Source organism: Esox lucius, chromosome 4, assembly GCF_011004845.1.
Source record: "Esox lucius isolate fEsoLuc1 chromosome 4, fEsoLuc1.pri, whole genome shotgun sequence".
NCBI classification, from domain to species: Eukaryota; Metazoa; Chordata; class Actinopteri; order Esociformes; family Esocidae; genus Esox; species Esox lucius.
In genome coordinates, this window is record NC_047572.1 from 33,275,319 (window position 1) to 33,287,443 (window position 12,125).

Genomic DNA, 12,125 nt, shown 5'->3' on the forward strand with positions numbered 1-12,125 from the left:
CCAGTCAGTCCTGCCCTCTCTGTGCCAGTCAGTCCTGACCTCTCTGTGCCAGCCAGTCCTGCCCTCTCTGTGCCAGCCAGTCCTGCCCTCTCTGTGCCAGCCAGTCCTGCCCTCTCTGTGCCAGTCAGTCCTGCCCTCTCTGTGCCAGTCAGTCCTGCCCTCTCTGTGCCAGTCAGTCCTGCCCTCTCTGTGCCAGTCAGTCCTGCCCTCTCTGTGCCAGGGCATGACTCACGTCTCTGAGCTCTCTGCTTCCAGCACCGACTGGACGGGCAAATAGCCCCGCTGGGGGTGCTTGCTGAAATATTGCTTCGACCGGAACTTGTTCTTCAACGTCTTGGCAAAATCCCGCATCTTCTCTCCTGACGTGGTCTGCCACATGATTGAGATGTCAGTGGGAATGGGGGGTGAGGGGGCAAAAAGAAACCATGCAGCACTTCAGAATCCTTCATATGGTGTGAGTACATGTTACTTCTTGTATACATATCAACAGCCCTGTTGGAGTAGTGTTATAGAAGCATGTCATTAGTCCAGTTGCCTCACCCTTCTCATCCCTGCCTCTGACCCCACCGCATCAGTCATCCCTGACTCTGACCGCAGCGTATCACAGTATTCCTTGACTCTGACCTCACAACACCACAGTCATCCCTGCCTCTGACCTCACCACATCCATCATCCCTGACTCTAACCTCAACAGTCATCCCTGCCTCTGACCGCAGCGTATCACAGTCTTCCCTGACTCTGACCTCACTACAGTCATCCCTGCCTCTGACCTCACCACATCCATCATCCCTGACTCTAACCTCAACAGTCATCCCTGCCTCTGACACCACCGCATCAGTCATCCCTGACTCTGACCGCAGCGTATCACAGTCTTCCCTGACTCTGACCTCACCACACCACAGTCATCCCTGCCTCTGACCTCACCACATCCATCATCCCTGACTCTAACCTCAACAGTCATCCCTGCCTCTGACACCACCGCATCAGTCATCCCTGACTCTGACCGCAGCATGTCACAGTCTTCCCTGACTCTGACCTCACCACACCACAGTCATCCCTGCCTCTGACCTCACCACATCCATCATCCCTGACTCTAACCTCAACAGTCTTCCCTGCCTCTGACCTCACCGCACCAGTCAGCCCTACCTCTGACCTCACTGCACCAGTCAACCTTGCCTCTGACCTTTCTGCAAGAGTCATCCCTGCCTCTGACCTCATCAATCAATCAATCAATCAAAATTTATTTATAAAGCGCTTTTTACAACAGCAGTTGTCACAAAGTGCTTTACAGAGACACCCGGCCTTAAACCCCAAGGAGCAAACAACAGTAGTGTTGAATTTCAGTGGCTAGGAAAAACTCCCTAAGAAGGTCGAATTTTAGGAAGAAACCTAGAGAGGACCCAGGCTCAGAGGGGTGACCAGTCCTCTTCTGGCTGTGCCGGGTGAGATATTAAGAGTCCAATTGGAATAATAAATAAATTTCTCTTGGCTAAATCCAGAGTATATTTGATTTTAGACTAGGTCAGAAGTATGACCAGGTGGACAAGGACAGGAACAGCAACGGTCCCCCCAAACCAGGTAATCCGCAGGTGTGGACCAGGACCTCATCTCTTTCTAAAATTAAAAATTGGAGGAAACTGAGAAAAGTTAGTAGTACATCCCTCATGTCCCCCAGCACAATAATATAGCAGCGTAACACCTTGGAAACTGAGACGGGGGGGTCCGGTGACACTGTGGCCCTACCCGGGGGAGGCCCCGGACAGGGCCCAACAGGCAGGAAATCAATCCAACCACATTGCCAGGCATCAACCAAAGGGACACCCACCAACCGCAACCCCCCTGAATGAGGGCCGAGTATTGCTAGTAGCGTACAGCCCAACTGCACAAGTGCGCAATAGAGAATCAACAACAAGCCAGTGACTCTTCCCCCGAAGGGCATTGGAGGGAGGGCATCCCAGTGGCGACGAGAGCCCACCTGGCAAGACAGCAAGGGTGGACAGTATCAAGCCTACTGGTCACCTTCACGCCCCCGGGCCAGGCTACACCTAATTATAAACCGTTCTGTAGAGATGATCATCTCACCAGTCATCCCTGCCTCTTACCTCACCAGACATCCCTTGACCTCACCACAACACTGTCATCCAGTGTGCTACTCACATCCACCTCATCATATGCCCCAACCACATTGGAGCCAGAACAGGTGGAGAAAACTCCAGCTCAGCTCTGCCTAAACCTTCCCCTGGATGAAATACAGCCCTGGGAGAAATCAGATGAATTGCTTCCTGCTACAGGTCCATATTGATTGAAGCTGAGGCGGCAGTCTGTTTGTGCACTCCTTTAAAGGGGCAATCTGCATTGCTATTTTCCTTTTTAGACTTTCATATGAATTGTATACAATACACACCCATCGACTGCTGAAGAATTTATCTGGCAGGCCTTTTGGGGATTAGTTCAACTGCTTTATCTCATCAGAACCCAATAGAAGCATGTTTTACTAAAAGGATTCCGTTTTGTAAAAGTGGGAAGTCATGGTGGGTTCACACTCAATAAAAATAATTCTGAAGAGCACTGAAGAAAGCATAAAGCCAAAGTGTTTCTGTCTGTGTTTGCGATGCATTGCTAAAAAAGAAATAAAAAAATGAAACAATTTCAAACTATAAGTATGAATTCAGAGACGTTTTGTTGAGTGCGAACCCACCACAGCCTTTACAAAATGAAGTCCACATACCTACAAAACACCACCGAACTGCGATAGTACGCTTTTCATGACTAAAAGGTTTCCAACAATGTTATTGTAAACAAACACTATACAGCCCCAAAAAACATGGTTAAAACTATCTTTGTATCTATAGAATGTTTACATTTCTCCATCCATCAATGTCAAACTTAAAACATCAGAGAAGCAACCACTAAGTTTTGTAGATTGCCCCTTTACGACTTTAGTTTAAATGGCCCCCTGCATTGATTCCCTGCATATTGCACTAGTACATAGCACTGTGTGTGTTCTATTCCCCACATATGATATAGTACTCCATAGTTGGGTAGTGAAGTTTCTTACTTCTGTATAGTACTCCATGATTGGGTAGTGAAGTTTCTTACTTCTGTATAGTACTCCATGATTGGGTAGTGAAGTTTCTTACTTCTGTATAGTACTCCATAGTTGGGTAGTGAAGTTTCTTACTTCTGTATAGTACTCCATGATTGGGTAGTGAAGTTTCTTACTTCTGTATAGTACTCCATGATTGGGTAGTGAAGTTTCTTACTTCTGTATAGTACTCCATGATTGGGTAGTGGAGCTTCTTTCCCTTGGTGGTGCGTCCCGTGAGAAAGCATGACTGGCAGATGTCCACGTTGAACTGTTTAAGACTGCGGTACCTGTGTGGACAAGCAGAATGCCAGATCATATCACAGTCAGTGATTTGACAGGAAGCAGGCTGCCTAGTGGGTAAGAATGTCTGAAAAGTTGCTTGGGCAAATCTAGGAGCCAACAAGGTTAATAATGTCTGACCCCCTAGCTGTGACCCCACTACTGAGGATGTCTGAGGAAGAGTAGTACATGGAAAAACCCATTTCCAATTCACACATGGTTCTAATACACATTATTATTACTATTATTATTATTATACATACTACTACTACTACTACTACTACTACTACTACTACTACTATTATACCTACTACTACTACTACTACTACTATTATTATTATACCTACTACTACTATTATTATTATACCTACTACTACTACTATTATTATTATACCTACTACTACTATTATTATTATACCTACTACTAATACTATTATTATTATTACTACTACTAATTAAACTAAAACTACTAAAATAACTAAAAAACTAAAATAATAATAAAAACATGTTTAATTAGGGGCTGTGTGTGTATATATGTGTGTGTGTATATGCATGTGTATAGATACTCATCGGCCACTTCATTAGGTACACCTTGCTAGTACCGGGTTAGACCCCCTTTGCCTTCAGAACTGAACCTTGAAGCAGATGGGTTTTGCATTCAGAGATGCACTTCTGCATACCTTGGTTGTAATGAGTTACTGTTGCCTTTCTATCATCTTGAACCAGTCTGGCCATTCTCCTCTGAGCTCTGCCATCAAGGCATTTGTTCGCCCAGAGAACTGCCGCTCAGTGGATGTTTACTCTTTTTCTGACCATCCTCTGAAAACCCTAGACATGGTTGTGCGGGACAATCCAAGGAGAATGAAGCGGCTGATGAATGTGTGTGTGTGTATATGTGTGTGTGTGTATACTGGTTTACAGGTGTGTGTGTGTATGTGTGTGGCCATTAGTGCCTGTGTGTATATGTGTGTGTGTGTGTGTGTGTGTATATACAGTACGAGTTTACAGGTGTGCGTGTATGTGTGTGGCCATTAGTGCCTGTGTGTGTATGTGTGTGTGTGTATGTGTGTGGCCATTAGTGCCTGTGTGTGTATGTGTGTGTGTGTATGTGTGTGCTGGTATGTGTGTAGCCATTAGTGCCTGTGTGTGTATGTGTGTGTGTATGTGTGTGTGTGTGTATGTGTGCGGCCATTATTGCGTGTATGTGTTTGTGTGTGTGTGAATGTATGTGTGTATGTATGTGTGTGTGTGTGTGTTAGCAGTGTCCTCTGTTCTCCTTCCCTGTAGGGGGGGTCTACCTGAATCCCTTGATGGGACACTGTTTACAGACGTGACACTTGGCCTGGTGCTTGGCAGACTCAGCCACTGCCACCCGCTGAAGCACGGACAGCCACACCACCGACTGGGGCTCCAGACTCATCCAGTCCAGGAAGTGAGACACCTCGATGGCAGGCTTCCCTGGGGCCTGCAGGGGGAAGACGGCAGGAAACATTAACACACTACCAAACGGAATTAAAGTGTGTTTTGCTTCTAGTTGTTTGTAAAATGCTATTATCCAGTGCAATATAACTCCTGCTGTATTTACTGTGCAGAGGATTACATATAAGGGATTAAATCGTCCGAACTAGAGAAAGACAGTGTTAACAACATCTATAAAATACAAAACCAGCGAATGAAATTATGTTATGATGCATTCTTGAAAGAAACATTCTTTTGTTTACATTCTTTTGATATAGTAGGAGACTGTACTGAGGCTAGCCAAACATTTGGCTGATTCACAAACACAACAGGCTGCAATACCGGTCAATTGATGTAAACAAGTTAAGGGCCTAGTGATTTCATTTGATTTTGGTATGTTGTTGTAACAGGTGTGGGTTTATGGTGGTGCACTGTGGATGTTAGAATACATTTTGTGCGTTTATTAAGGCCAGCCTGTTTCCTCCTCGTTGGCTTAGGGCACAGGCTATTTTGGTTTAAATCAAGAAAAGGCCATTGTACAAATTCTGAAACAAATTCTGAAACAAATTCTGATCTACTTATTAGTCTTCTCACCAATCAGCTATTTAGCCAATAATTGAGCAAAATATCATATCAGGTCTTATGTAGCCTATGAAATGCATTTATAAAAGGCACATTTTTACAGTATCATATATATTTATCATGTGCACATTATAGAAACAACTGCATCTGCACAAATGAGATGCCAGATGTATGCAGTGTTGGAATGTTTACGTCAACCCCAACACCTAAGAAGGACCACCACCTTCTACATCCCAGGACCACCACCCTTCTACATCCCAGGACCACCACCTTCTACATCCCAGGACCACCACCCTTCTACATCCCAGGACCACCACCCTTCTACATCCCAGGACCACCACCCTTCTACATCCCAGGACCACCACCTTCTACATCCCAGGACCACCACCTTCTACATCCCAGGACCACCACCCTTCTACATCCCAGGACCACCACCTTCTACATCCCAGGACCACCACCCTTCTACATCCCAGGACCACCACCTTCTACATCCCAGGACCACCACCCTTCTACATCCCAGGACCACCACCCTTCTACATCCCAGGACCACCACCTTCTACATCCCAGGACCACCACCTTCTACATCCCAGGACCACCACCCTTCTACATCCCAGGACCACCACCTTCTACATCCCAGGACCACCACCCTTCTACATCCCAGGACCACCACCCTTCTACATCCCAGGACCACCACCCTTCTACATCCCAGGACCACCACCTTCTACATCCCAGGACCACCACCCTTCTACATCCCAGGACCACCACCCTTCTACATCCCAGGACCACCACCTTCTACATCCCAGGACCACCACCCTTCTACATCCCAGGACCACCACCTTCTACATCCCAGGACCACCACCCTTCTACATCCCAGGACCACCACCTTCTACATCCCAGGACCACCACCTTCTACATCCCAGGACCACCACCCTTCTACATCCCAGGACCACCACCCTTCTACATCCCAGGACCACCACCTTCTACATCCCAGGACCACCACCTTCTACATCCCAGGACCACCACCCTTCTACATCCCAGGACCACCACCTTCTACATCCCAGGACCACCACCCTTCTACATCCCAGGACCACCACCCTTCTACATCCCAGGACCACCACCTTCTACATCCCAGGACCACCACCTTCTACATCCCAGGACCACCACCCTTCTACATCCCAGGACCACCACCCTTCTACATCCCAGGACCACCACCTTCTACATCCCAGGACCACCACCCTTCTACATCCCAGGACCACCACCCTTCTACATCCCAGGACCACCACCCTTCTACATCCCAGGACCACCACCCTTCTACATCCCAGGACCACCACCCTTCTACTGCTGCTCAATCACTGGACATTTCTCATAAAGTTTGTCAGAAGACCTGTTGCATTTCTAACATTCCTAAGACCGTCCCCATTCCAGAGACAAGCGGAGAAGTGGAAGTTAGTTCTAACATTCCAAAGACCGTCCCCATTCCAGAGACAAGCGGAGAAGTGGAAGTTAGTTCTAACATTCCAAAGACCGTCCCCATTCCAGAGACAAGCGGAGAAGTGGAAGTTGGGCAAGTAAAGGACGGACTCACTGAGCGCAGACAATTCGTAATGTCCTAAATTCTCATTAAGTTCGCATCAAAGAAACAATAAAAGGATGATTTCCCCGGAGCCTCGTCCCGGCCCAGCCAAAGCTGCATAATAACTGTCTGTGTCTCGGCCTGGTAGGTGTGCTGAAGTGTGAGTGTCTCCAGAGGAATGAGGCCCATCTCCAGGAGACCCTCCTTTCCGCTCCATGGCTCAACAGTCGCCTCTGATTGGGAGGACAAATGTTTCAACTCACTGAGTGCACTAAGCACACTCCAATGGAGACATTCATTACCCTGGCAACATCAAAACCTTGCTAAACACATTGACCGCCCACAGTTTTACAACCGTTACAACTTAATACTGACTACAAAAAGCTACGACACAATACGCACACACACACACACACACACAACCCGGACTCTCCAGACCCTCACAGCACAACAGAGCAGTCTTTGAAAACATCCAGGCCACCTTGAGCTCCCCAGCACAGTAGCCCCTCCCGTAGCGTACCTCCTCTCTCTCATCCTCCCAGCCCATCTGCTCCTCAATCTCCCCACCGGAGGAGTCTCCCCCCAGAGGTGTGCCATCAACTCACTCTGAGTTCATTGCCAATTGTGATACATTTTCTATTTTGCCAATGATAATTTAATCAGTTGATAAAAGGCTTGGCACGGAGCAAATGGTTGAATGGATGGGTTTTAATCACCCGTAGCTGATATCAGAAGCGTAGATTGGGAACGGAGAGAGATTTTAATTAAGGAATGCCAGTAAAAACTGGGGAAATTGAGTTTTCAAATGGTTTTAAAAAGGCCACTTCCCAAAAACATGTTCCTTGCTTGTCCCAAATATATAATTCTGTTTCTCCTGAGGTGAATGCCATGAGGCAGGATTCCATAAACCTGAACCCCCATATGTGAGAATGGAAATGACACTGCCCCTGGCAACAACAGAGGAATGGAAGGAAAGAGTCAAGTACAGTTCTTCACCATCCAAATTAATGTCGATAGAATCCTTAGAAAAGTGTTCCCAGACCACCGTGGTTAACACAGGATTTCACAAAAATGTTGAAGTTGCATCATAAACACCACCCAGATTGTAAGGACATTAATAATGCTTAGTGTGGCAGATACGACGCATTGCAAAAGTCACTGACGCATGTTGCGACTTATGGCTTGTGATGTCGGAAACCTTGTTGCATCAACGTTGCATGTAATATAAGACAGAGCATACAGTATGTATCTGTGCTATTTCCCCTGAAGGAATTAATTGAAATATATTGAATTTGCCTGTGTTACCATAGAATGCTTATTATACCTTGCCATTATTTAAGACCCTTTAATCAGTACTTTGCAGAAGCGCCTTTAGCAGCGATCACAGCTTCCAGTCTTCTTGGGTTTGTCTCTACTAGCTTAAAACACTTGGATTTGGGCAGTTTCTCACATTCTTACTTGTAGATCCTCGCAAGCTCAGTCAGACTGGATGGGGTATGTAGGTGAACTGCAATCTTCAGGTCTCACCAAATGTGTTCAATGGGGTTCAAGTCCAGGCTCTGACTGGGACACTCAAGTACATTCACATACTTGTCCCCTAGCCACTCCAGCATTTGTCCTGGCTGTGTGTTTTGGGTCATTGTCATGCTGAAAGATGAATCTTCTCCCCAGTCTGAGGTAGTGTGTGCCCTGGATCAGGTTTTATTCAAGGACCTTTGCCAGTTTCCCAGTTCCTTCCACAGAGAAGCATCCCCATAGCATGATGCTCCCACCACCACGCTTCACCAAAGGGATAGTATCAGCCAAGTCTACCTTAATGTGTGTTGTGTGTGTTTTGTGTGTGTGATGAGCGTGTATTGTGTTTGTGTTGTTTGTGTGTGTTGAGCGTGTGTTGAGTGTGTGTGTTGTGTGTGACAACGTGTACGTGCGTGTGGTATTATCCGTGTGTCTGTGTGTTCAGGAGGTCTTACCATGCGGAAACAGCTGCGTACACTGGGCTCTACATTGCTCCCTCCGAAAGCGGCCACCTCTCCCAGCTGTCGGGGGATCTGGATGGCCTCATGCAGCAACAGGCTGAGGTGGCGCTGGTCGGTCAGACCCCCGGGGCCGGAAACCTGCCTGAACAGGTCTGACAAAATACACAGGGTTCATTAAAATGGGTGTGTGTGTACAAGATGGTTAATACTTTGTATCAGTGTTCCATGGGTTTTATGTACCGTTCATCATATGGTCTGTAAGTATTTGGGCAAGTGGCAGGCTGTTTTGGCTCTGTAGTCCAGTTTTTTTTCTCCAGGAATTGAAATGATAAAATGATGGTTAAAGAACACAATGTTAGCTTTCATTAATTTAGGTTTTTTTCATTTCGGACTATAAGGTCAATACGCTACACTGTATAACTGTAGTGGATTTCCTCCCAAATTCTGTAAAACAGTAAAAGCCCTGAAGAACAATGCCTCCACCACACTGCCACAACAGATAATGTCGGACACTGTACCAATTACTGACCAAAACGCAATTGCTGATGCCTTTAATTTTCACTTTATTGCAGCAGGTGATCTTTTTGAAAAAGCCTCTCAACCTACTCAATTTAACAGAAGAATACATTATAGCGGAATACATGAAAATCAAGTAATTATGCAAGGACACTGATTTTAAGAGTCAAGGGTTTTTGCTAAGTCTGTTGACTGAAAAAGAGGACCTTGATTCATTGCTAGTTATAGACTCTAAGAAAACCACAGGGTTGATATGCTAGATCCAGGATTATTGGTTAGTGCTGCTCCAATTATCTCTGGAGCTCTAACACATATTTCATCTAACACTCATTTACGGGGATCTCCCTAAAGTCTGGAAAACCACTCATGTGCTCCGACCGCACAAGAGTGGGGACACTAGTGTCCTTGAAAACCGCCCTATTTCTGCATTATCATCCCATGAAAATATCTTGGAGTCATTGGTAAATAAACAGTAATGTTCCGTTTTATCAGAAAATTGGATTTTGAACAGATTTCAATCTGGTTTTAGTACTATCACAGCAACTACACTGGTTGTAAATTATATTGTCAAAGATGAGAAATTAAGCTGTGTTGCTCCATTTGTTAACCTGTCGAAGCTGTTTGATACAGTAGATCACTCAATCTTATTAAAACAGCTGTCTTCATTGGGCTTGGCCAAGGGCACTTGCCTCTAGTTTTAAAAGTACCTTAGTGACAGAACACAGGCAATTGTAGTTGATGGAATTAACTATACATTTGTTGTAGTCCATTAAGGAGTTCCACATGGTTCAAATTTGGGTCCTATATTGTTTACTGTATGTATTACTGAAATCTGTAACTTTTTGTTCAAAATTTTTTATGCTGACAACACAGTACTATCCACTTTGACTCCCTGTCTTTAACATGCTGTAGCAGATCTGCAGGCTGATTTCCGTCCGTTAGGGAAATCACTTATGTCCTGTGAAATGTTGCCCCATTTAACGGTGCCAAAAGTATCTGGACAATCGGCTTCATAACGCAGCTCTGTCTTATTATGAATTGTTTGCTTCATTTGCGCATGCACAAGACAGCTGTCAATGTGTAGTTTTGAGTCTAGGTTTGGCATTTGCATTTGGAGTTGACGCTGGTGTCTGACAACACGAGGACCAACACAGTGTGACTACAAGTCAAGCTGGCCATCATGATGCAGATACATCAGAAAAAAATCTACGTGAGACAAAGCTAAATATTAGGCCAAAATCAGCTGGTTGGTACATTAAAAAGAAAGAGAAGGAAGGAATCCCCAGAAACAGACAGGAACTGAAGGTGTCTGCAGTCCAGGCCTGGCAGGGCATCACCCAAGTGCATACCCGGGGGCCGGTGTCGACTAGCGGTCACAGACTACTCCAAAGAATCTGCAACTAAATACTAAATATGAAAACCGTATTTCAAATTTTGTTAAACTGTCCGATTAATTTTGGTCCCCTAAAATTGGGGAGGGGGTCGATGTATAAAAAGGGCTGTAATTCCACCACGGTTCACGACTCATGGATGTAAATACGCTGAAATTAAGGCTGACAGTCTTTAACCTCTTAGTCATTGTTTCATTTCAAATCAACAGAACGAGTGAGAGCCAGAAAAACCAAACGAGCGAGAGCCAGAACAACCAAACGAGCGAGAGCCAGAAAAACCAAATGAGCAGGGAGCTAGAACAACAAAACGAGCGAGAGCCAAAACAACCAAACAATCGAGAAACAAAACAACACAACGAGCGAGAGCCAGAACAACCAAACGTGGGGGAACCAAAACAACCAAACGAGCAAGAGCCAAAACAACCAAACGAGCGAGAGCCAAAACAACCAAACGAGTGAGAACCAAATCAACCAAACGAGCGAGAGCCAAAACAACACAACGCGTGAGAGCCAAAATAAAACCACAAAACGAGTTTCACTGTTCAAACACTCATGGAGTTTATATTGTCGGTCTGTATATCCCTAAGTGTGCATCCAGGACAGAGTCAGAGAGAGTGAGTGGGGGCGAGAGAGAGTGAGTGGGGGTGAGAGAGGGAGAGACATAAAGATAGAGGAGGAAGCGGTGGGCATGCTGATCTGATTCCAGACAAAGGCCTGCATTAGCGCTAGCTGCCTCGTCAGGCTCTGAAAGGGGCCATCTTCCGTGAGTCAACACAGCTTCCGTGGGTCGGGGGGAGGTGCTCCACAAGACCAGTAGAAATAGCAGCAGCCCCAGTCAGTCCCGCCCTCCCCAGCACCCTGCCCAGGCCCCCGGGACCAGGACACATTAACACCTGAATGTTAAACAGCAGTCAGATCATGTTAGCCTCAAGCCTGCTAACCTCGAGCCCTGGCTCACACACACACACAGTGTGATCAATCACTCAGACCAACTAGCATGTCTGCCCGCCTCCACTCAGACAGCCCTCCAGGGTCGGGCCTCCTGCTCTGTTGGCCGTAAAAAAGAGGCTCCAAATCTGTTACCATTCAATTTTTACGAGCAGCCACAGATGGCGTGCCAAGTGACAGGGGGCTCGCCATGACCCACGGGGGCTTCCTGAAACCTCACACCCCATGACTCTCTGTTCCAGGTCAGTCGCTGTGGACCGCCACACTAATTAGCCGCTCTCCACGCGCGCCGTTCTGAAATGGTGTTAGAAAGA

At 46.3% G+C, this 12,125-nt stretch overlaps 1 protein-coding gene across 3 annotated transcripts in view; it reads right to left on the reverse strand.

The window, feature by feature from the left end:
• drp2 (dystrophin related protein 2) overlaps positions 1–12,125 on the reverse strand; it is a 170,462-nt gene that overhangs the window by 21,606 nt on the left and 136,731 nt on the right. For all 3 annotated transcript variants that reach the window (XM_029119414.2, XM_029119412.2, XM_029119413.2), the window contains 4 exons: positions 8,951–9,108; positions 4,666–4,832; positions 3,264–3,375; positions 233–369 (listed from right to left, as the gene is read on the reverse strand). In XM_029119414.2, coding sequence (XP_028975247.2) covers positions 233–369; positions 3,264–3,375; positions 4,666–4,832; positions 8,951–9,108 — 574 coding nt within the window. The remainder of the gene's footprint in view (positions 1–232; positions 370–3,263; positions 3,376–4,665; positions 4,833–8,950; positions 9,109–12,125) is intronic.